The sequence below is a fragment of the Oryza glaberrima genome, chromosome 5 (assembly GCF_000147395.1).
Source record: "Oryza glaberrima chromosome 5, OglaRS2, whole genome shotgun sequence".
Lineage (NCBI taxonomy): Eukaryota > Viridiplantae > Streptophyta > Magnoliopsida > Poales > Poaceae > Oryza > Oryza glaberrima.
In genome coordinates this window covers 22,195,755-22,221,483 of record NC_068330.1, presented here as the reverse complement: position 1 = coordinate 22,221,483, position 25,729 = coordinate 22,195,755, and the positions used below count along the sequence as shown (strand labels likewise).

Below are 25,729 nucleotides of genomic sequence, written 5' to 3'. Positions count from 1 at the left end.
CCATCTCCCTCGCTCTCTCCGCCAGACACCGCCCTCCCCGGGTGCGTCGTGCTCGGGAACACGCGTGGACGCTGACGTCACCGCCCTCCAGCCACCGGAGCGCCGCCGCCCCGATTGCCTTCTCCTCTCTCTTCTCTCGGCTCTCTCTGGAACAGAGAAGAAGAAAGGAACGGGAGGAAGAAGAAGGAGAAGAAAAAGAAAAAGAAAGACTGACAGGTGGGCCCCTGCACAGTGACTTTTCTCATTTTCTAGATTTAATTCAAATCCTATTCTTTAGAAGCCCATATCTCCTAAACCGTAGATCCGATTCCAGTCAAATTTGGACCTAAATTCATCTAAATTCAAACTATTCATTTTGATATAAAATTTTCTATTTTAAGATTTTATTTGAATTTTCTTACTTTATTCAAATACCATTTGAATAAATATTCGATTTAATATTATAATTGAATTTAAAATTTAAACTTATATTTGCTTTCCAAATATTTTCTTTTATTTCCAAAATGTCTTTTAGCCACTAAAAAGCCGCCGGTTGGAACTTTACGCCTTCCATGGGGACGTTTGCACGGTCTACGGACCCCGACGTCGGACCGTTGGTTGTAAAGCCCGGCAAAAACCAAACCTAAGGTCGAAGTGCTGCTCCTGGCACCCCACGCCTTGATGCGTACATCGGTCAGAGCTTCACTATCCCCTTGACCTCCATTGCACGCCACACAGTTAACTCTTGAGCTCTGTGTGATCCTAGCCACTCCACCGCCACTCACGGTTGTCGGAGTAACACTTCCGCCCCACTAAACCTGCACCCACCTCCTATTCTTCTAGCCGATATGCTGTCTATCGACACGGCTAGAAATGATACCAAACCTAGTCGTCATGCTGCCCAACTCTAGCGATGACCAGCAAACACCTAAAACCCTAGCCGATATTTATCCTACCTCGATATCGGCCTAAACAACTAAATCCTAGCCAATATTCTATCAAAGCTAACCTTGACCCATATTAGCCACATACCTATTTAACCATATCAACTATCTAGTATATTTCCTATCGTCCAAACCACGAGAGCCTCCACATAAAATATAGAGCCTAGCCGATATGCTATCCTACTCCACAAACGACTCCCATACAACTAAACCCTAGGTATTATACTACCTAAACCTACCGCTAGCAAATACTAGCCCCATAATCCATATACCCTATAAAAGATATAGGTTATACCTTAAACCCTAGCCTTTTTAGCCGTTTATCGTTTTCTTATCATTTTATGGCTTTTATTGAAATTGGTTCTTCCTCTTTCTCAGTAGAGTCTATTGTCTTTTGGATGGCAACCTATGGTATTTCGAGAATCAAATAATTAGGTTGCCTATGTTGGATTTATTTGCGTTGGAGCAAGGCAAGTTATTATTCCTCTCCTTTGAGCATAATTATCCTATATTCTACATTCTATTCTATGCATTAGCCATTCATGATTTTGAATGCATAATCTGAACATATAGCAAACCAGTTATATGCTAGCTTTTGCTTAGCCCTGCCTAGTTAGATTGCATAAAATATAATGAACTTAGATTGGGACAGTACGCAAGATTTGGTTGATTTCCGGGTGGCTAGTACTGTCTCGGTCGATATAAGTTTACCAAGTACTTATGTCAAACGAACGAGTACGACCGCAGCTTCTAGAATGGGGACAGACCTAGATATTATGTTAATTAACAATGTGGTACCTCTGTATAGTGGTTCTTATGTAAGTCCTCGCGAAGGAGGCAAATATATGCCGAGCAGGGCAAATGTGATATTTACCGAGGCGCAGGTAAATATCTTGATTATCGCGCGATGTGTGTGTGAATTTATGAAAACCTGGTTGAGATGACGTGGGGTCTCTCATCCAGTTCTCTCTAAAAACCCCGGGAACGCCAGAACTCCTCTCGCTGCTGATAACGTTACATTCAGAGCGCATGGGGACTAGAGTTCATGGAACATGTGCCACAATTGTTAATAACCTAATACTGGCCATGACTAAGCTAATGATTAATGGCAAGTAGTGGACTGCGGGTAAAGCGTACATCTACTGCAGTATGAATATCTTTAAAACTATTCGAATAGCCGTGCTCATGGATTTAAGCATCGAGACTCATATGGTACTTTGGTTAGAAATATAATTCAAGATTTTCTTAAATACTATTGCATATAAAGCATTTCAGGATTTCTACTTCTTTATTCTCAGCTTTCTACAAGTAAACCTAGCTCTACACGGATATTACCTCTCATGCATTCATTGTTGAATAATATAATAGCTTGCTGAGTACGTTGTACTCACCCTTGCTTCAACCCCTCTTTTTTAGAGTCTATTTGGAGTTTTTGCCGAAGCTGGGAGTTCAATCACATAAGTTAGTTCCCTTTAAACCTAATATTCAAGTCTAGTATAGTTAGATGGTTTAATTCTATAGTAAAACGGCAGAGTTGAGTCATCGTATAGCTTCTGCTGTAATAGTTAGCCACAAACTTGTAAATGTCCTATTATTTTATATAAAGATATCTCATTTGGAGTCTTTACCAAATGTATGCGATGAAAATCCAGATTGTTGAACCTGTATCAATGTACTAATCCAGGGCTTGATACAATTAAATATGTCGGTTTCTGAATCGTCAGTTTTGGGATCCGACAGCGCTGGTATCAGAGCATATGTTTACCTATAGTCTTAAACCCATAAGTTTTCTAACCTCCTTTAAGAGTAACTTTCCTACCTATATAGAATAATCAAGTTAAAAACTAAAATTTGGCCTAATAATTTTGCTAAGGCCTTTGTTAGAATGAACTCCCTTCATCGTTGGTTTTATTCCTTGCTTTTACTGGTGCATCATATCCTCTGAAGACTCTTGTCCTTGGTATTTCAAGAAAGAAAGTGAATATAAGCCTTTGGTTATGTCAGTATGAGCTAAATATATTGCAATCCAAGCAACTAAGAAATACAAGTTTTGAGGAATTATCTTGTGAAACAACTAAGTATTTTTATTCTTAATACAAAAGAAGAAGATTGGAAGATAAGTTAATTCTTTTTAAGGGGGGGTAGTTCAATACAAGAACTATGATGATTTAAGGAGCCACTATATTGGACACAGATAAAGTTTTGAAGCTCACAACGTGATGAAGAAAGAAATTTTGGCCCAATAGTCTTAGGAAGCCCAATAAACCCACTAAAACAAACCCTAGAGTGATACAACCCTTACCCTACCACCACTGCCGCACTCAACAGCGCCGCCTCCTCCTCCAGCCTCCATCGCTCCACCTCCTCCAGCCTCCACCGCGCCGCAGACGCCAGCTCCGCCCTCCACCGCGCCGCGGCCGCCGTCGCCGCCCTCCACCGCGTGGCGGCCACCGCCGCCGCCCTCCACCGCGCGGGTGCCGCTGCCACCCTCCACCGCGCGGGCGCCGCCGCCGTCCTCCACCGCGACGGCCGACGCCTCCGCTCTCCGGCCTCCGCAGCGCCGCGGCCGACGCCTCCACCCTCCACCGCGCCGGTGACGCCTCCATCCTCCACCGCGCCGGCGATGCCTCCGTCAATTTTTTTCATTCCAAACTTTCTCTTGAAAAATTTCGGTTAGACCGAGGTCGAAACCGAAACCGAAAAGACCGAGACCGAATTTGCCGGTCCTGAATTTTTTGGAATGAATTCGGTCCTGAGTTTGCAAAGACCGAACTTACCGAAAAACCGAAAACCGAGACCGAATTTTTCGGTCTAACCGAACGCCCACCCCACTGTGACATAGGAACTAGCTAGCAAGCAGCATGTTAGCAGGGATTCGCAAAATTGTTCAGTTACCTCTCAAATCGGTGAAATTTATATATAAACTTTATGAGTTTAGGTTTCTTGGAAACACTTGGCTGATTCGCAAAATTTTTCAGTTACCTCTCAAAAAGCTTCTTTGCAGTCCGTGCTATATAGCTTCTTGCAATCCTCAGGTATTTGTGGCTCACCTTTTTCTCATTTCGGACTCAGCATAAATCTGAGGTGAGAACTCGTATAGGCTATAGTTCACTTATCATATTATTGTACGTGTTCGAAGTTACTCCATTCATCCAAATAAATGTTTTTGGATGATGAAAGTAGTATCTACGGGATTAATTGCCATGTCACATTGGATATGAGCTCATACGGCACCTAAATAAAGAATATAGAGAAAAAAATAGTGTCTTGGATGAGACTATGTTGAAGTATATAAATCAACTAGCTAGTTAGGCATTACTAGGATATGAATTCGGAAGAAGTATATTTGAAAAATTTTGTACCCACTACCAAATTAATTATAATGTTGTTTTTTTTATGTCTATGTCATTGAGAGACGTGGGCATTACTATTCCCACTATTAAGTACATGATGCGTGAATAGGCAAACCACCGACCCACCGTAGAGTACCTGATGCATTAATTGGAATACCACCTTCCAATAAAAACCGAATGTTCATAGGTCCCACCCACTTACATGTACGTAAATGTAGGGTCGTACCCATCCCCTCTTCTCCCTCCAATCCCCATGCATAAAGTGGCTCTTTTAGCACCACTAAAATTATTTTCCACTTGAATTATTTATGTTATCTATAATCAATTAGTTTACTCATTACAATTAAATATTTTTAAAAAGGTCACATAGATTATATTATGATGAAAAATATATGTTTTAATTGTTAAAATTTTGTATTTTACGCGTAAGAAACAAATGTTTCAACTGGTTCGACTATGTTGTACTTGAGTTTAGTTTTGCAATGAATTCTTTCAAATGTTACATATGTTGTTATTTTCGGATGTTTCATTAGTTTCACTTGCAAATGTTACATGTGGTGTTTTTCTAATCGATTAGTATTTAGAATATTTCACTAATTTATTTGTAAATGGTGCATGTCGTGTTCTTTGTAATTTTACCAAATATTTTATAATGTTTCATGTATTTTATTGATATGTTTCAATTAAAAATGTAATTATATATATGTGTATGTGTGTGTAATATCCTAAATATAACCAAGTAATATATTCTTATAAGATTTTAATTGCAACGAATATAACGGTGTAATTGGATTATATAGTAGATAGTAATTCAAAAGAAAAATAATTTTTAATTGCTAATAAAATATATTGGAGTAGAGAGATTATGCACCAATACATACATGCATGATAGTACGAGCATGCAGTGACAGCCCAATGTGTGGTTAAGAAAGATGTGGGCCTGCAACTACAAGTGCATGCAAAGCTAGCATTGGATGTGAAGGCGTCCACGTACTCTCTATCGCTAGACAAATAAATAGTAGTACTACGATTGTTTGAAAAAGTAACAAACATAAATACTAATGGTTTGCCGAGGAAAAAAATTATCTGCGGCAATGCCGTACCAGGCCTCCTGTGCAACTGCAACACTGCGTAGACACCTGACGCGTGTCCTTCTCCCGCTGCAGCCAAGCAGCCGTTTCTTTGGAGCCGAGCCGCTGTGCTGAAAGCTGATTGGGATTTGGGAGCCGGTGTTCAGGAGTACATGAAAGCTGATTGCAGAAGAGACTTTAGATAGCAAGCTGTAGCTTGTACTACTCCCGAAGAGTTTTGGTTTTCTTTTTGCTTCTGCAATATAAACGGATTTACATGCTTCAATAATATGGTGTTTGTTGTGACTTATGAACATGGTGTTATAGACAGGGTTTAATTTTTCGTTTGGCCGATTCTATCGGACATCATTGATATACCGAAATTTCGGTCCGAAATTTCTAAAATTTTGAACAAATGTTGATCAAATTTAAATAGAATATTACCAAATTCACAAAAAAATAAAAAATAAAAAAAAATCGGACGATATAATATTGTATCGAGAGTCCGAAATGACCAAAATTCATTCCAGAATTTCTAACACTGGTTGTAGACATACATATGTGTGTTACAATCTATATATCCATCTGTTCTTGGTTAGCGGCATATTTAGGCTGTGTTTGGGAGTGAACTCTCTTACAAGCAAAACTAAACAGCGTTTAGCCTATGATTAATTAAGTATTAACAAAAATAAATTTGATAGGATTAATATGATTTTTTAAAATAACTTTCATATAGAAATTTGTTTGAAAAAACACACCGTTTGGGAAAGTAGAGATAAAATCAGCATTATCTATTCTGTCTTCTGATGAAACAACGGCTCAATTCCATGTGCAGTCGGTAACCGTGGCTTGGCGTCCGTTCCAACGAGCTGAGGAAGACATCGGCTTATCTCAAGGAAAACGCTTGGCTGCAGCAATGCGATGGGACACGCGTCGCGAACTAGCAATTTCGCACCAGGGGGGCGCTGATTGTCATTTTTTCCTCTCTTAGTCTCTCTTCTCTACAGCACATGTATGTATATACTATATATACATGTGTATAAATTTTGTATATACATATATGGTTTATATGCAGTATATATATACATGTGTATATATACATATAATTTTTTATATGTACACACTTTTAATGTAAAAAAATATACACATATATATAAAGTTTATGTGCGTACGTATAAAAAATCTAAAAAAAATGTGTATATAAACTTTATATATGTGTATACAAACTTTGTATACGCGTATAAAATATTGGTATATGTACATATAAAAACCCACAAAATGCACGTATATACAAACTTATATGTGTATACAAACTTTGTATACGTGTATAAAAAATTTGTAATATATATGTATAAAACACAAAAAATACACGTAGCATATGAGTATACAAAGTTTGTATTTGTCCGTATACAAAGTTAGCGTACGTACGTATTAAAACCGAAAAAAATAAAAAAACAAAAAAAACGAAAACAGAAGGTACGGAATAAAAACAGAAAAAAAGAGAGGGAAAAAACGGGAGCCAACGCGCAGTCCGCCGCCTCCTCTCATGTCGCGCGGAGGGACGCGCGCGGTGCGGCACTGCCGCAGACCATTTTTTGCCAGCCGGAAAATCTATCTGTGCTTATAAATAGCCATTATCCAAAGAACACAATCCACTAATTAGTCGAATCCAGAGCTATTAACTCCTCTCCGTTCGATTGGCTCCTGCGTCTGCCATCCATGGCCATCTTGAATCACTCCGACGCCGCCTTCCCTGTAGCTGCTACTACGCCACTACTCGGCCGCCGCCCGCTGGACGCCGGCGAGTTCCGGCGCCAGGGACGGCAGGTCGTCGACTTCATCGCGGACTACTACGCCAGCATCAACGACTACCCCGTGCGCCCCGCCGTCGCTCCAGGCTTCCTCGCCGGGAAGCTCCCGGCGACGGCGCCGTCGACGCCGGAGCCCGACGCGCTCACCGCCGGGCTGCGCGACGTCCGCGAGCTCATGCTCCCGGGGGTCACTCACTGGCAGAGCCCACGTCACTTCGCGCACTTCTCGGCGACGGCCAGCAACGTGGGCGCCCTCGGCGAGGCTCTCGCCGCCGGCCTCAACGTCAACCCTTTCACGTGGGAAGCCTCGCCGGCGGCCACCGAGCTGGAGGTCGTTGTCACTGACTGGCTCGGCAAGGCGCTGCACCTGCCGGAGAGGCTGCTGTTCGCCGGAGGCGGCGGCGGGACGTTGCTGGGGACGTCATGCGAGGCCATGCTTTGCACCATCGTCGCCGCGAGGGACGAGAAGCTCGCCGAGATCGGCGAGGAGAGGATCGGCGACCTCGTCGTCTACTGCTCCGACCAGACTCATTTCTCGTTCCAGAAGGCCGCGCGCATCGCCGGCATTCGCCGTGGTAACTGCCGGGAGATACCGACGTGCAGGGAGAGCGGCTTCGTTCTCACGGCGACGGCGCTGCAGGCCGCCGTGGCCGCGGACGAAGCGGCGGGGAGGGTCCCGCTGTTCCTGTGCGCGACGGTCGGGACCACGCCGACGGCGGCGGTGGACCCTCTGCGCGAGCTGTGCGCCGCCGTGGAGGGGCGCCGCGTGCGTGTGCCCGGAGTTCCGCCACGCCATCGCCGGCGCCGAGGCCGTGGACTCGTTCAGCACGAACCCGCACAAGTGGCTCCTCGCCAACATGGACTGCTGCGCGCTGTGGGTGGCGCGGCCGGCGGCGCTCGTCGCCGCGCTCGGCACCGACGACGACGTGATCCTCAAGGACGCGGCCACGGCGGCGAGGCCCGCGAGGGGCGACCACCACCACCACGCCGCGGTGGACTACAAGGACTGGCAGGTCGCGCTGAGCCGCCGGTTCCGCGCGCTGAAGCTATGGCTCGTCCTCCGCTGCCACGGCGTCGACGGCCTGCGCGCCGTCGTGCGCTCCCACGTCCGCATGGCGGCCGCGCTCGAGCGCATGGTGCGCGCCGACGCGCGGTTCGAGGTGCCCGTCCCGAGGCAGTTCGCGCTGGTCTGCTTCCGGCTGCGCGGCGGCGGCGCCGCCGCACAGCTCGTCGGCGGCGACGAGCTCACGGCCAGCAACGAACTCAACAGGAGGCTCCTCGAGGCGGTGAACGCGACGGGGCGAGCGTACATGAGCTCCGCCGTGGTGGGCGGCATGTACGTGCTGCGCTGCGCCGTCGGCAACTCGCTCACCGAGGAGCGGCACGTCCGGGAGGCGTGGAGCGTCGTGCAGGGGCAGGCCGCCGCCGTCTTGGCCACCGCCGGCGCCGCCGCTGACACTGCTCGTACCAAGGACCACGCCGCCGGCGACGACCATGGCGCAGATCAGCCGCACGCGATGACGACGACGACGACGATGGGATGTCGCTCCGGTGCATGGGAGCTGCGAACTGTGTATCGAACACTCCGTTCTTACGCTGTGTATTTCCTCTTGGGCAAGTAAATTGGATTACCTTTGGTTAGAGAGGACAGCTGGACATGCCAGTTGTTTTTTCAAAAAAATAAATAAATCGTATTTGTTAGGCGAGTTTGACCGGACAATTAATTATAAATTAGTTTTTGATGATATGATATGCCGGATATATATATGCTGTCGGCACCTTTTCTATTGTTTTGGAGGCCGTACGTCTCTAAAATATTTGATGATCAGCGTAAACGTTTTGCACGAGCTTATAAACAATGGGCGGAAACAAAAATAAGGCAATTGGGTGATTGTTGGGCATGCTCTTGGTAGTAATGGCCCCTTTGAATCAAAGGAATTATAAAGGAATTTCATATGATTAAAATCCTATAGGAAATTTTCCCATGTAGCCCTTTGATTCAAAGGATTGAAGTTTTCTAAATCCTACAAAATTTCTATGGAATGGCTTGTTGCATATAGGTTTTGGAGGAAACTTAGCAAAATCCTTTGAGTCTATTTCTCTCATCCGATTTCTATGTTTTTTCTGTGGTCCAATCAAACGATCATTCTTGTGTTTTTCCTGTATTTTGTAATCCTCTGTTTTACACTTACATCCCTATTAGAATCGTATGTTTTTCCTATTCCTTCGTTTTTTTATTCCTACAATTCAAAGGGGCCCTAGTGTATTTGCTTCCTAGCCATACTTTACCATTATTTATCAATAAATATTGCCACACTTGCTTAAGTTAATACGATCAAATTATTGGCCACACCTTAGCAAGTATAAGGGAATCTTGCCACACTTTCATAAATCAATGACATATGGGACCCAATTTATTAAAAGAAAATCTTACCACAACTATGACTATAACCAACAACTGTCAATATAATCAAATCTGTCTAACCTTAGACGTGATAATATATGACTAGCAACTAAACATGTTAACATCCCCTAATAATTAACAAACAAACGAAGCAGATAATTCGTTAGGGCCTCCTCACGCCTCAGGTCACTGTACTGGATTGAGGGCTGGACGAAAAGCTCGTAACTCGTTAGCTCGCTCGACTCGTGGTTAGCTCGTCTCAGCTCGGCTCGGCTCGTTAGGAATTGTTAACGAGCCGAGCTCATGTTTCAACTCGTTAGTCATAACGAGCCAGCTCGAGCTAGCTCACGAGCCGCTCGCGAGCCAAAACGAGCCAGGCATCACTGGCCAGGAGCCCAGGCGTGTGTCAAGGCCCACGATGCAGCACCCACGATAAAGCCTTCCAATGTCAACCTTATCCTTTCACCGTGGTAGGTCACTAGCAACCACTCAATTGACTCCTCCCGTCTTGTGGCAGCATTGTCGGCCATCCAGCCCGTCCTGCTCGGCTTCTGCCTGAGCTTTAGGCACAGCATCGATCGAGGGAAGCACGAAGCCGTCGCCGAGCCATTGGCGCGCGAAGCCCCCACTCCCGTCGGGTGCGGCCGCAGCCACCATCGTCATCGTCGTGTCCTGCGGAGTCCTCGTCCCTGCTGCCGCGCAAGTCCCCGCCGCCAAGCGCCGTCAGCCGTCGTGCGGAGCCATCGCCAAATCCACGTGAAGCAACCCCTGCGTCCTGCATCCATCATCGTGCAGAGAGGCCAGTGCCTCCATTTGTTCCATTGATGAGTGAACTGATTTGCATGCAGCTGGAAGTTGGGAGTTAAATGTTTAATTTTCTACTCCAGTTTGTTTGATTTGGGGATCTCTTGCTTTGCTTGATTTGGGGATCACTTGCTTTGCGTTTCTTTTTCTTTTTCCCATCGATTAATTTGTCGAGCTAAATGCAGATGGATTTTGGTTGGTTTTGGTTTTATTTTGGTTGGAGGGGTCTTCCCAAGATTTGTTTCTTCCCATGAGCACTCAATTAGCAAAAATCATCTAATCTCGCGAGCCTTCGATGCCTCCTCGACTGCAAGCTCGCGAGCCAAACGAGCTGGACTCGAGATTACAAACGAGCCGAGCCGAGCTAGACTTTTAGCTCGTTAGGATAACGAGCCGCCAGGCCGAGCCGAGCCGAGCCGAGCTGGCTCGATATCCAGCCCTAACTGGATCAAGGGACAAGAGACGTCGCGATTCAGATCTCTGTTGTGATTTGCAGCTCGAGAAATGCAAAGCAATTTCGTCTGTACATTCCGATTTTCAACAATCAAAGAGATACGGATATGTCGGACGAACGGAGAGGGTACGTACCATCAAACAACTTAATTATCAAAATATGGACGATTATTAATCGAAATCTGATGTTTGTGATTCCCGTCCGCTCTTCATATAAGAGCTTCAAGCGTACACGTCTATTATACGACCGACAAATAGAAAATGGCTGATTAATCGCTAATGACGGAATTATGTATTCGCAAGCGAGTGATAGAGCATGCATTGTCTAAACGTGACGGATCGCTCATGGTATACGTATAAACGGCCATACCAACCGTTGATCCGTTTAAATTAGATACAGTAACGGTAACGTAAACAACGTTTCGTGTCATGCTACAGCTTGCTATACATCAAACGGTGGTACGCACTCTTGCAATATAGGACCATAAACAGTGGTTTTGTGTGTGATCTGTCCTGTCTAAATTAGATCAAACGGTGAGTAGCTCTTAATTAACTTACAGTCACTATACCGATCCGGGACCGGGGACATCGAGATAGTTATGTGATATATGTGATTTGTCATGATCCCGAAAGAGGTAATATATCGACAATTATAGATACACAAGATAGATCTGTCATTCCTATACATCGGGAGGACACAATAATAAACGGAAAATGGTTCTAAACTCTCGAGTGGATGTTTCAGTGTTTTTTCCATATAATTTAAATAGTTATATCAAATTTTACCAATCCTTTTTTTTTTTTTGCAGGGAGCAACCTCAATATTTGATAAGGTCGAGAAGCACAAGTTGTATTTTGTTTGTTACTTTTGCCGAGCTTTATGTTAGAAGATTAATTACCAAATTTTGCAGTGGATATAAGTTTTGGCAATGTTCAATATTATTAGCATCCACGAACGAATTCAAGGTCCTCTTCATGATCCTTCCCCCGGCAGCTCAGGCTGTCCCGTGCCACATGGCTGTGGGCTGTGGCTCCCTCCGCGCCTGCGAATCCGTGATCGATCGCGAAGCATATGCAGTGTGGTCCGTCGGCGCTAGCTCACGGATATCCCGCGTGCGTCGGACGGGAGGCACTCGACCAGGCGACCGTCGTCCGGCTCCAGGCGAGGCAACCGCTTGCGCTTGGCGATGCCACCGATCTCGATCTGGCTTTCCATTATACTCAGTTTCTTACCGATACGCGCGACAAACACCATCCAATCCAAAATACTGTTCGCAGATCGCGAGACGACATATATCGAGCAGCATGAGGAAAACGCAGAGCAATATTGATGCAGCGACGAAAAACACATGCATGCGTAAGCACTTGGATTCACTGCATAATTGATAATGCTACGTACGTCAGTGCTCAATTACACAAGATTCTGCTAGTTGTGCCCTTGAATATTGATGTACAGAAACAGAGTAACCTCGCATGTACTACTACAAACTTTTTCTGCAAAAAGTACGGTACAGGACTCCTGAGTACTGGAAGATAAATTAGGATTAGCACTTAACAGCTTGGCATGGCACAAATTATCCGTGCTACCAACGTCTGGGAGAGGTACGGGCTTCCTCAAAGAGGCAAACAACAAGCTCAACATTGAGTAGCCCAGCAATTCCAACAAACTAGGATGCATGTTCGGCTTCTCGTCATCATCGGTTGTATAGCCTCCGTTCAGGTCCTTGCTGACAGATGCTCAAGACAAGTAGTGCGTTAAATAAGAACTTGCAGCATGTCTGGGTAGGGCGTGTGCCGGAGTAAAACAGGCAGCCAGTGAACTTCTACTCCATTTCTTATGCCGCGTAGTACTTTGAGTTGCAACTTGCAATAAATTAACATCCTGAAAAGGAGAGAAATATAAGATGTTAGCAACACGCCAAAAACAAATCCATTGGTTGCTTAAAGCTTACTACTACACCATGGAAACATACAGTGGAATGGTGGAACTGTTGATCTTGCAAAACACAACAAGCATAATGCAAACATAATATATGTTCTCTGCTTTTCAAATATCTTTGTTATTGCATCAAGTATCCAAGTGCACATGCATGAGTTAACAAGGCATTGGACATTTTCTTAAGTAAAATTGCTGATTTTGTTTCCTTTTTGCAATTTGCGAAATGAAAGGGGACTATTTCAGAGGGTTTCAAAATGATCTATAAAGTTTTTTTTAAAAAAAACAAGTGGATCCTGCATCCAGGTGGGATCTTCCTTCCTCTTTCTATTCTCTCGTGCAGCAGATCTACGGCTAAAACGAATCTCAAGAGTTTAGGAAGTGGCATGTGACACGCCCTCCAACAATACAAGGAGGTGCAGAAGATTCCACCATGAGAACTGGTTAAGTAATTAGTTATTTAGAAGTAAAGTATGTATCATGTGGGGCCATACTGGGTGATCCACGATTCCGTGGTGGTGATGTACAATCAAATGATCAGTACATAGATCATAAATGTTGGAACACCATTCTCACCATAAAAACCATACACACCTTTTAATAGCCTAACCCTTTTTGGTACTTTTCTATTCCCTAATTGCATAATTTCAAACTAGCAATGGAATGGATGGTCCTTGATGACTACAGTTCTTATACAAGAATGGTAAGAAAAAACAACAAAAGATTACAGACCGTGGCACATATTGGTATGCGTGATTCATACCCTGTAACAATACATTAAGGTAAGTAAAGAGGGTTGGTCATCTAGGTTGTTTTGCTTCTACTAGTTGCAAAGAAAGACAGTAGCTCATGCAACGCCCCTTTGTTTCTGGATGTAAACTTGGTGGATTGCCAGACTCTCAGAATTTACAGGAACAATTCTCATAAGCAACATGGACAAAAAATAAAATAAAACTCGATATATGTTTTGTACATCACCACTGATGAGTGATTTTATTTATTTCAGTGCAGTTCAGTGAAGGTTATTGTGCCTACCGCAAAAAAGAATACTTTCAGCTACAGAGTATTCTTCAAGAAAAATGAATGATGCTTTGTTCATTTGTTACTGCTGGATACAGAAAATCGTGATTAGATGTCAAGTGGAAAACGATGTATTTTCAAAGCACATGATGTTAGTGGAAGATATGATGTGAATCAAGTTCCATTAATTTGGCAGTCAAGAAATGCATATCCAGATCATGTAAACTGATACGGGAAGCTTGCTATATACTAGTAGGAATAACCACAAGACTCAAGGATATAACGAGTCAGCTAAAACAACAGATCTCCTCCAACTCCGTACAACCTCGCATTCAAATTAGCGAAAGGTTGTGCTATTTTGTTTGATTATGACAACCTAACTGAAGTCATGGCAAGCCTCATAAACCAAATTTCAGAAATTCGAAGACTCGTGCTGTTTACTACTACGCAAGTTTATACTGGTGAGCGCGTGTTAATTTTTCCACGAATAAGCAACAATGTTGTTGAAGCAAATGCTACAATGTGAGAAGCCAAAGCATGGCATCGCAAACAGCAATTGCTGAAGATAATTAGACAAACATAGTATTGAATGCAGTGCAGAATTTACCTCACGGATAGAACTTCCAAATTGCCATCAGCTTAGAACGAGTTCATCTCAAGGCTATATGTCCTCCGCTTCAGGAGCATCCCCACGGCTGTCCGATACGGCTCCTCAAAGGCATCTGAAACCCAGCATCCACCTGCAGACCCAGCAATCCCACTCCCAACCGTGTCCCTTGTTGCCTCCTCGGTCGGTTTAATGGCTACCAATGTTGCTCCATTCAGCACCAAACCCCCGGGCAGCTCAATGTGAGGCGCGTACCACAGCCGCATGCTAAGCGCTGGCATCAGCGTCCTGTGTGAGCCCCCAGATGCCGATACCGGCTTCACCCGCAGTTCTTGCAGCTGCCACTTGTCCATGGTGAGCACTCCCTGCCCATCGGCGTCTGTCAGGTCCAGGCTCTCCAGCGTCGTGTGGTCGGCAATGATCGGCTGCAGCAAGTAATGCCGCGCAGACGCAGCAATCAGCGAGCTGATTGTCCACACCACCCGCAGCTTCAGCCCCCCATTCGTGTAGAACGACTCCGGAATACTCCCTGTCTCGTCGGACTCGCCACAGTCAACAGCGGGAGCTGCTCCCGCGCCGCCGTCCTTGCCGGCGGAGGAGGCGCCGAGGATGACGCAGCTGCCGAGCGTGGACCCGAAGTCCGCCTTCCACTTGAGCAGCACGCCTTCTTCCATGCTGAGCTCGCCGGCGGGGAGCTCGATCCGCAGGCGGCGTAGCTCCTTGAAGGAGCGGAGCACCTCCGATGGCGAGTGGTGCGACACGTCACCGGGAAGCGGCGGCGAAGAGGAGGACGAGGAGGAGGAGGAGGAGGGGGAGGAGGTGACGGATGCTGCGAGGACGGAGGCGGAGTTGGCGGGGGAGAGTATCTGGCCGAGCGCCTGGATGGGCTTGACGATGCCGCCGAGCACGATGCGCGCGATCTGGGAGAAGACGGTGCGCGCGCGCGCGGACGCCGTAGGGGAGGATGGCGCGGCGGACGGCGAGGACGACGACGACGACGAGGACGCGGGGTCGTCGGGGATGACGCAGTCGACGCGGACGAGCACGGAGTCGACGAGGGGGACGAGGTCGTGGAAGCGGCGGGAGACGAGGGAGCAGCGGCCGAGCGCCTTGACGTCGCCGATGCGGTTGAAGACGACGAGCAGGAGCGGGTCGGGGAGGCGGTCGAAGTGGTCGTCGCCGCCGCCGCCGGCGGAGGAGGAGAGCCAACAGCCGTGCTCGTCGCCGGCGTCGCACCGCCAGCGGCGGGACCCCGCCGGATCTTCGGCCATCGCCGGCGAGGCGAACCGGATCTGGAGGAGGAGAAGCGTGGCGTGGCGTGGCGTGGGAGAGAGAGAGGTGGACGGTTGGCAATCTCTTGCAGACTCGCTTTTATTCGGCAAAATGCAGAATGATCCCTCAAATTTTCTCAAATTACAAACAAATTTGAAGAGAGAATTTTAAAAACAAAAGTCAGTTTTGTCAGTTCTGAAGACGCCAATTATCTATGCAGTGTCGGTGCGAGCTGCAAATTGTCAGTCCTCTCTCCTTTTTTATTTAAAAACTGTGAAATCCTCACTAATGCCAATCGTACTGAATACTCCTATTAAGGTCTAGTAAATTATCCAGGGACAAAAGATGCTACTCACTTTTTAGCCTAAAAACCAATTTAAAATACTACTAGTGAAATTATACCCCAAAAAAACATTTCAAGAAATGCACATAATGACACAAATATCTGTCACAATACACGCGAGATTCCTGTGTTAATGAAGACAAAAAGGGTCAAAAGAAAACCATCGGTTTTGTTTAATAAAGACCATTTGTAAATTGGATAAAGCGAGGGGACGCGAACGCCAGTTGGTGGTGATGCACTGATGCTGCCTGCAGTGCAGCGCACGGCTTTTTTCTCTCCCCGTCTTTCTTTTCTCCTTTCCTTCGGGAGAGCCGAGCCGAGCCGTGCGAGGCCGCGGGCTTTCGTGTGCGCGCGCAGGTGCGTGCGTGCTTTGGCATCTCGAGGAGGGAGGGGGCGCCGCTGCCTGCCGGCTTGGCATCGCAGGTGGAGGCGCAGGTGGGGGGTGCGGGGAAAACGACCGGTTTCACGGCCTTTTCGGGTGGGGATTCCCTTGGGAAATGGTGGTGGATGTGGTGGGGGTGGCTGCTGCTGCAGTGCAGCGCCTCCAGATGCCGCAGATGCCGTGCGGTGCCCGCACGGAGACGGGGGAGACAGGAGACGGCTGATTGCCTCCTTTTCCTGGACTCCTGGTGATGGCTGATGGGATGTTAACGGCGCCGTACCTACTCCAGGACCGCCAGGAATCTCTAGGCAAGGCAGAGACTAGTACCGACTTCACTCTAAAATACACATTTTAGTGTTTCTAAAACAACAAATTTAGATAATATGTGTTTAATCTGATTCGAAATTTTTATATTTTGAAATAGAAGTAATACTCTAGTAGACAAAGTAAGGCTGTGTTCAGCAGTGCAAGATGAGAACCCATCCCCTGCACGCAAAAACAGAGCGGTCTTTTAACACATGATAAATTAAGTATAGCTATTTTTTTAAAAAAAAGATCAATATGATTTTTAAAGCAACTTTCGTATAAGTAAAACGAAAGAAGTGAGTTAGGGAAATGAAGTGCTGAACTCAGCCTAAGTGCAGTAAGTACTTCTTTACTACTACAGTTAAAGCTAGGGTTATTGACGAAATTGGGTAGAACTCAAATAAATTTTACCAAAAGTTGAAATTTTGGTTTGAATTTGTTTTGAACCTGGCGGTTTATAAATCTGGACCAACTCAATCGATACGGCCGATCATCGTGATAACCGAACTGTTATTTGCATTTGTAAATCCTCCTTTGTTAAGTGAATAAAAACTTTTGCATGCTCTTCTTGAAATGATCTTGTTCATCCTGTCAGATTAAAGGAACCCCTAGACTATGTACCCCCATTTAAGCACAACAGCTTCTTACAAAAACAAGTTCAGATTCACGCCGGAAGCAGGAACAGGGATGGGCCGACGGGAAGCAGGCAGGTCCTTTGTGACGACTTCGTGTTCGAGTTATGTTATTTTTTATTGCAGTAGGAGTACAATCTCCATTCTAAAATATTACCACATAGTAATGCTAGAATATTCTTTATTTTAAAATTTATTATACTAAAATAGTATCCCGTCGTATATTAGATATAATATTTTAAAACGGAGGAAATAGATAATTGCGTTGTTTGTCTACACACTACTGACCAACAAACCCATCGGCAAATATTTGTTTAATCTTTGAGCGTGTAAACAAACACCACCACCAGTCCACCACGAGCTCGTGAGAGCATCAAATCAACACACACCAGCAGTAGTACGGCCCATCACACAGCTCACCGGCGGTGGTGGCGTGAAAGGTGAAACGCGGTGGTGGTGGATGGGCGTTCGTTCGGTAGGATGCTGCTCGCTGGCGATGCTGCCGCTCGTCTCAGCGCGAGGTTGACAGGTGACAAACCAGCTCACGTCTACGTAGCGTACTACGTGCGCGCTGCACCGGAATACCGGATAATGCCCGCGGTGGTTGGCCGGCGGCGGCGGCGACGGCAGGGTGGATCCGAGCCGTCGGTGCGCGGGATCGAGCGGCTCGCCGTCGCGCTCGCGCTCCTTGGCTCGTTTGCTCCGGTAGGAGACGCTGGCCAGCCAACTTCCAACAATACAAAAGCAAGTTGCCGAAATAATTCGAGCTCGTGACACCGTTTTGATCTTGGAAATGTTAGCATCAGGTTTTCGAGGACTTGAAGATGATCGTTTGTCTTTTTGTACCTTTGAAACAGGCAAGATGCAATTTATGTGGGATGGCGAACGATTGTCGATTGATAGTTCGATGTACAATGCATGCAAAACGTTTGTTTTCAGGATTCAATGATTAACGGGGATGGATATCCGATTTTAAAGGTTTTCAGTCCGCTTTCTTAGCTTACACGCGCCGATTCGAAAATGATGCAGACACGAAGAACAATTCAGACGCCAGCGACAAGCAAACATGAACCACCCCTTTTTATTGTTCTACTTCCCTTTTCTTTTCTTTTTTTTTTCATTTTCGATGCTCTCTTATCCCATTACGCACCAACCAGCAATATGTTTAAATGTCCGTGCTGCTGTACGCAGAGTCAAAGCAATGGCAATTGGATGATCAGCACAGTGAACATGGTAACTAATAGATGTAGGCCTGTTTGGATGCTATGCTAAGCTATTTTTTCCCCTAGCTAACCAAACATTCATGCTTGTCCTGGCGCGATACCTAACAAGTCCTAAGTCTAATTGTCCAAACGACATGTTGCTTTTGGATAATTTATATTCTGATGATTTTACCAGCAATTCTATGCAATGGACACTAATTCAGAACAAACCCAGTACTGAAGCCACAAACGGGCTTTTCCTTCAGTAAAGGTCAAAAACCCCATACACTGCTAATCTGCGAACTATTATTGTACAGAAGGGAAAAAACAATTTCTACATTCTAGACAGAAGGGAAGGAATGGGGGTTGTTGGAGTTGTTTAAGCCTATAGAATCAGGAGCAACAGCAAAAAGAAGACAATATTTTACATGTAATTTGGCCACTCTACGTCTCAACCTCATTTGGATAACAAAAATGCCTCAAAAATAAGCCGCACAAGGAGCTGGTAGTTGACCAACAGGATTCCGTTGAACCTGAACCGCCAAGCATAAGATAAGTTAGCAATGCAGAGCAATATATAGTAATAAATAAATAAAGAAGGCAAACAGGTAATTACCAGAGCAAACATATACCACATGGAACATACATCCACCATCAATTTGCCATTCTACAAAATGGTAAATACAGATACATTTTCTTAAGTTTGCCGCACAAAATTTATCCTCCCAGTGAAAATTTGTCCTGGTAATATGACCGCAGGGCTTGAATGAGATGCTCCCTCAGCGATTCTGGAATTTTTGACCTAAATATTCTTCCAGATTCGCTTATCAGCTCCTTTCTGCATTGCCAAAAAAAGAGAGAAATATACAAATATTAGAGCCATTGAATGATGTAAGCAATAGCACAGAAGAGAAATGGAAGCCATTGAATCATGTTTGACGTATGACTTGTGTGGCAGTGTGGGGCTTCCGAATCATTACTTCGTACGTCAACCAAAAGCACTGCAATGCAGCAGTAACGATAACCTTCTCTCACTAGTCACTAGCAGGCATTGAGAATATAAATAGTACAGAAACATCTAAAGCTATCTATAACTATTAATATCTTGAATGTAATAATAAAATCATAAAGGAGATAAATCCAACTAGTGAACATTCAGAAGCAAATATCATGCAATTAAGTCTAGCTGTTTTTTTGTACATGTTAACCTAAAGACTATTGGTATCTATCTATACTACTCCTTCCGTTTCATATTATAAGTCGTTTGACTTTTTAATTAGTCAAAGTTCTTTAGGTTTGACTAAGTTTATAGAAAAAAACTAGCAGTATCTACGACACCAAATTAGTTTCATTAAATTTAACATTGAATATATTTTGATAATATGTTTGTTTTGTATTGAAAATATTAGTATATTTTTCTACGAGCAAAACTTAAAGAAATTTGACTAAGAAAAAAGGCAAACAACTTATAATATGAAACGGAAAGAGTACTATAAAAGACACTAGTGCACCACTACTTTTGTACTTTTTTCAAATTAGTCCCTTATATTTTCTGATATTATACAATAGTCTAATGTTTATTTGAATCAAATGAATATCATGTATTCAAATAAGCAAACATGTCTTTGACATAATATATATTTTCTTTTACCCATAGCAAAGCATGGGTATTTTGTCAGTAACTAAAACTATAATACTGATGCTGCAGCCACGAAATACCAAAATTCTAGCAACGCATAGTTATGGATCAAGGTTGAATTGGGGCAATAATGCAGAACATGAAGGAAACATTTCCAGACAAAAAGATATAACTAGCAAAACAACCAAAGAATAAAGGCATACGAGCTTATCCACCTATAGAATCTTGTAAGAAAAAAAAATAAAGTTGCACAAAAATGTCACATCAAAGTACCTCATTGTGTCACTATCTTGAGGCGTGCCTGTATTTTGTAGACGGCGTCTCTTTATAGTGTGCATGAAATTACGGACATCATCCACCCAACCAGACAAGTGAAGCTCAGAAGATGCCGATTCAGCAAGCCTGTTTTTAATTAAATAATAAAACACACAGTAAGTTCAACAAAAAGATGTTCCAAATTCAAAAACAAAAAAAAAGGCAACCATTACATATTCCTCCAATGAACAATATGTGTGAAGATTCTACAACATACACTACAAACTGCAGTAAACATTTTTTAAATATGTGTGAATAATTGTAGTTGTAGCATGAAAATTGTTAGTATAACTTCATAAAATTTCAGACATACAATCAGCAAGTTGTATAACATCTGAAACTGCTAGAGAAAAGATAAAGCAGAATGGACAATCAGTGCTTCATGGAAATAGCTACAAATAACAAAAGCAAAATAGTTCCTGCCCATTAGATACTTACATTTCCTTAAACTTCCCTTCTTCAAGACGGTGCTTCAAGGAAGAACTGTCCTTACCCGAAGATACCACATCCTTTACTATGACTGCAGACATTTCATGGCATGAAACAGGATTTTTAGAATCCTCTAAACTGGCAATAGATGACTTTTCAGAATATTGCTCAGCACATGTAGCCTTAGCATCAGTGGTCTCTTGAAGATCAGAAAAGTGAATTGGATTTCCATTTCCATTCGTATTGGGCAACACTCTCTGTGAATTAACATCTGTCTTATTGCAAGAAACACTACCATTAGCATTCATTTTACCGGGTTCTGCATATTTTCCAGAGTCACGGCCATTCACTGCTGGCAGTGTTAAACCCTCACTAACTTCTAGCTTATTGCCCGGAATGATGCTTGCCTTGCCATTTGAAACTTTCCCCGTTCCATTATTCTTCAAGTGGATTGGCTTGAGGTGCATACCTGGTGCAATCTTGCCATTCTTCAGGGGTGGCGGTGCAATACCTTTACTAGAACATAGTCCATTCTGTTTTACTAGTGGTATCTTCAGGGGCTCATTAGATGTGGCATTTGATATGCCATTTCCATTGCTGTTGGAAGATTTAGCTGCACTAGAAGAGTAACCATTTGTACTAGGCTTTTGAGTTTTGGTACTCAGAATATAGAATAGGATGTAGACCTTCTCAGATAGAACATCCTGAGAGCTTGAGGGGGAGATATGGGAATCATTACAACAATACCAGCGACCAATAGCATCCTGAGCATAGTCAACAATCATTTAGTTAGATGTCAGGGCAAAATAATTGAAGACTTTAAGTACTGGGGAAAAGCCTATTATTACCTTAACATACGCATAGTAATGACCAGAATCTGGAGAGAACCCTGAGTGAACAATACTGCCAAAAAGATTATATACTGGCAGTGAATCCTGCAGATCCATGCAAAGCAATATAATTAAAACAAACTGATCTGATTCTTGGTATGAAATATTAGCAGAAATGTTAAAAACAAACAATGAAAAATGCGGATGAAAGTGATTTCAAGTGAAGAATAATCCTAAAATGCTGTGTCATAGTCCAGATGTAGTTTGACCCTATGGAACTTTTCTTTGCAACTTTATGAAGCTCTTGTAGGGTCATACCACATAAACGCCACAAAATATAACTATAAGACATATATAATCCAGAATTTCTTGATCCTAAACAACATTCTTGGAGAGTTCACCTAACAATAATTGCAGAAAAAAAATGATCCTTAAAGATTTATGACTTCATGCTGTAGCATAAATGCAAAAAAGTAGCACAATAAAATTACATAAACAGCCAGCATGTGGTCACTGCTTGATGGATTGCTACGATTGACATAACTTGTTTCCACGACTAGTTTGACATTATTAACTACATGTAGAACAAGCAACAAATACTTATGTAACAATCAAGAGGATATTCTGTACCTGGTTTTTATTATACATGAAGTCAGAAAGAAAGAGAGTCTCTTTGAATTCTATGTTCCTGTTGATCTTCCCACCATTTATTCCCTCAAATCTCTAGTGGCAACAAACCAGAATGGAAGTAAACAGAGGTCATCAGCAACATATCTTAATCAATAACAAGTTCTATAGAATAAAAATATCAGGAATGAAGATTGATAACCTTGAGTTGTATGACGAGCACCTTAGGTGCCCTAAGGACAAACAATTGCTTCCGTGCTGAGGTGAGCTTCTTGCATCTGCGATACAAAAAAAAATTGCCTTTCGCAAGTTAGGGCATGTCCAGAACACATAAGATGAATTTCGGAAACCCAAGTTCAAAACTATGAATGGGCAAGCATTATAGTGGCTTCATGAAAAGAATATAAATGGAAACTGATAGCGCAGTTAATCCCCTAAGACCCTAAAGGTGTGGTTGGCAGGGTTGCATTCCTTTATAAGCATAAACTGCCCCGTCCGGGAAATACCTCAACGAGCAACGTTAAAGAGGCTAGCTATCTATTACCTACTTTTCCCTTTGTGAAAAGTGAGTGCGCACTTTGTAAAATGTATAATGATTGCTTTTTATATAATATATTGATTTTTCTTATAAATTATTGGATGGACCACTGCCAATATAGGAAAGGCAATTGGACCTCCAAATTGGGCAAGGTTTTCCAATTTCCTTTGGAACACAGGTTCTTTTTTGTAAATGTACCAAATGTTAAAGCTGTTGTCAGCAAGATTAAGCAAGCACACGACCACTAGATCAATCATTCCCTGATAAGAAATCTTCCAGGAAATTTGAACAGAAAACTTGATTCCAGTGAAATATAAGGAAAACGTAACTGGCTTACCTTTTCCACAGGGGTTAAGCAGTCCAATCAAGCGGAAAGCAAAAACATTCCTAGCAGATTTTGAAACTTGGACATTTCATTCGAAAACCTAGGCATTCAACACTACAACTTTTTTTACAAAATATCCAGAATACACTTGTTTTTCTTAACAAAATATCTTGAGATTTTTTAACAAAACATTAGTGTGTTTTTTTTTCAAGAAACTAAATAAAAAAATTACTATTGGACTCAGAATAATTATATTTCCATCTAGATCCCTCATCAAAAACAAGCCCTAATTAAGCTATACCAAAATACAGTTAAAAAAGTAGTTAGTTTGCCCTCACGCTACGTGTCACTATCCAGTCTAACGTGGTAATAACAAGAAAGCGGTTGCATAGTCTGATTAGGAGCTAGGTGCCATCCTGCCTCCAGCATGCTGCGTAGTGTGACAAGGAGCTAGACGCCATGCTGCCATGCCCACGTCCGTACTGCCTAGGCGACTTAGAACCACTTGACAATTTATCAGCAACTAACTAGCGGATAAAATGTACCTTTCGCAGCTGTACTTGTTTGAACCCTCCAATATCTCAGGCTGAAAAAAACGGGCAAGCGCATCAGCAACAGAATTGCTTCCAGGCAGGTCGAGGCTGATATCCATTATCTCGTCGGTCTTGTTTGACTCTCCCTTGCAGGTGAGGCACTTCACTTGGCTGAGCAGCGCACCGCCAAATGTCTCCTTCATCACCATACATGGCCCTTGCACCCGGACCTCCTCCTCGCCAGCGTCCCCATTGGCGTTTGACGCAGGTAGCCGCTTGCGTATGCACAGACCAGCGGTGTGACAAGCGTCTATAATATAGCGCAGGAACTCGTGCGCATCCTCTTGGCGGCCCCACCGGAAATGCTCGGCAAAGAGCGGCAGGCAGCGTATGATCTTCGCTGGCGAGTCTAGCGCCCCTGCTTCGGTCCGAAGCAGCCGCGAGATCTGCCGTTCCACCACACAGAACACACACTCCTTGTCCTTGTTCGGCAACACCTTCTTGCCTGCATGCCAACAGGCGAACATATCAGCTTCCTGGCGAATCGCCCAAATACATACAATCAATTAGAACAGGAAGAAAGTATGAGCTAGGGTTTCATACACAGATTGGAGTGCCGGAAGGAGAGGCAGAAGGTAGCGAGGGGAGGGGTCGACGCGAGGCACTGTAGCACGCTGTTGAGGTAGCAGGTGTTGCCGAGATTCTTCAGCCCCGGTGGAGGGCCCGAGCGGGGCCGCCGCGGCGGGGGCGGGGACGGCGGCGGCTGAACGGCGGGCGCCATCACCGGCTCCTCCTCCTCCTCCTAGGCGCGGTGGCCGAAACCCCGCCGCGGGGAAGCTCGACGCCCTCCTCCTCCTCCTCCTCTCCACCACCACGCAGCGCCGCCGCCGTCGCCAACACCTCATCCGATCGCATCGCCCACCAGCGCGCGCCGCGAGGGATTGGCCACCGTGGCGTGGAAATTGGCGATCCCCAACGCGAGCCTCTCGCGGATGCTGGAGCTGCGGCGGCGGCGGCACCCCTCGAATCGAGGAGGAGGAGGAGGACGGCGACGAGGAGGAGGAGGAGGGCGGCGAGAGGGGAGGGAGAAGGGATTTTGATATCGGAGGTGGATTTCTTTTGGGAAAAATTGGGCTTCCTTCTGGCTCGTTGGAAACTCGAAAACCAGGCGGATAGCTAGTGCACTAGGGTTGTGTTCGGTAGTGGGTAAGATTTGGTCAAGTGTTTTCCCAAAGAGAGGGTAATCGGTCGGATCCTATTTGGACAAGATACCGAACACAAGCGTTACCTATCTGCGACTCAAGCGTTATGACATCTCCTGTTTTACCTGTTTGGTTTATATATTATCAAACGGAATCGGAATGTTGTTACGATTATCTACTTAATTATATAAATAAACCAAACATTCTAAAGTATAAATTTTACAAGTAGCTTAAAAAAAAAGTGATCTAAACAATGTCGTGAAAAAAATTATCTGAAAAACATATTTTTCAAAGTGTGAAGCAACTAATTGCTTCAATAATTTGGTGAATAAACTGAAAAGAATAGTGTCAAATCCACCATCAGATTTAGATAAGTAGTATCGTTTCTAAGCAAATTTTGGATTAGATTTTACAGATAAAGTTTAGTTGGCCGAGAGGATTAAATAAGTTACATTTGTGTTTCAATCCTATATATAAAATTTAAATAAGTTATTATCGTCACGGTTGTATATATGGGACAGAGTTGCTATGGCTAGTAGGATCTAGACTCCGATTGGCTACTACTATTGCATCATTTGTAGTTCAATCAAGCGCGTACTTAATAAAAGTTACAAGTTTCCAATTGAAGTTATCGAAATGAAAGTTTTTTTTTAAGCTTACTTGTTTTTTCCATTTAATGCTAAACAGTTTTGTTTTTGTTAAGTGTGAAAGTTTTCTTCTAGCAAACAAGCAAGATACGTAAAAAAGTGTAATAAATACGATATATTATTAGC

The 25,729-nt window shown here is 44.1% G+C and overlaps 2 protein-coding genes and 1 pseudogene across 2 annotated transcripts; 1 reads left to right on the top strand and 2 right to left on the bottom strand.

The window, feature by feature from the left end:
- Positions 1 to 6,760: 6,760 nt before the first annotated feature.
- LOC127774635 (tyrosine decarboxylase-like) lies at positions 6,761 to 8,874 on the top strand (annotated as a pseudogene).
- Positions 8,875 to 12,149: 3,275 nt separating this feature from the next.
- On the bottom strand, positions 12,150 to 15,745 carry LOC127775046 (F-box protein At5g46170-like). The gene is made up of 2 exons (XM_052301358.1): positions 14,382 to 15,745; positions 12,150 to 12,700 (listed from the first exon to the last, which is right to left on the bottom strand). The coding sequence occupies exon 1, from the start codon at positions 15,650 to 15,652 to the stop codon at positions 14,414 to 14,416; it is 1,239 nt and encodes a 412-aa protein (XP_052157318.1). The 5' UTR covers positions 15,653 to 15,745; the 3' UTR covers positions 12,150 to 12,700; positions 14,382 to 14,413.
- Positions 15,746 to 18,734: 2,989 nt separating this feature from the next.
- On the bottom strand, positions 18,735 to 24,961 carry LOC127774022 (ubiquitin carboxyl-terminal hydrolase 25). Its single transcript, XM_052300292.1, has 9 exons — positions 24,358 to 24,961; positions 23,767 to 24,259; positions 22,561 to 22,636; positions 22,362 to 22,454; positions 21,750 to 21,836; positions 20,911 to 21,665; positions 20,431 to 20,559; positions 19,135 to 19,356; positions 18,735 to 19,051 (listed from the first exon to the last, which is right to left on the bottom strand). The coding sequence occupies exons 1-8, from the start codon at positions 24,533 to 24,535 to the stop codon at positions 19,236 to 19,238; spliced, it is 1,932 nt and encodes a 643-aa protein (XP_052156252.1). The 5' UTR covers positions 24,536 to 24,961; the 3' UTR covers positions 18,735 to 19,051; positions 19,135 to 19,235.
- Positions 24,962 to 25,729: the final 768 nt, after the last annotated feature.

What these genes read in the sequence shown, in the direction of transcription:
- LOC127774022 (XM_052300292.1), bottom strand. Translation starts at nt 24,535, where the DNA reads ATGGCGCCCGCCGTTCAGCCGCCGCCGTCCCCGCCCCCGCCGCGGCGG. An exon ending in AACAAGTACAGCTGCGAAAG is followed by an intron (nt 22,637 to 23,766) that starts GTACATTTTATC and finishes TTTGTATCGCAG; the next exon opens with ATGCAAGAAGCTCACCTCAG. An exon ending in CAAGATAGTGACACAATGAG is followed by an intron (nt 19,357 to 20,430) that starts GTACTTTGATGT and finishes TTGGCAATGCAG; the next exon opens with AAAGGAGCTGATAAGCGAAT.
- LOC127775046 (XM_052301358.1), bottom strand. Translation starts at nt 15,652, where the DNA reads ATGGCCGAAGATCCGGCGGGGTCCCGCCGCTGGCGGTGCGACGCCGGC.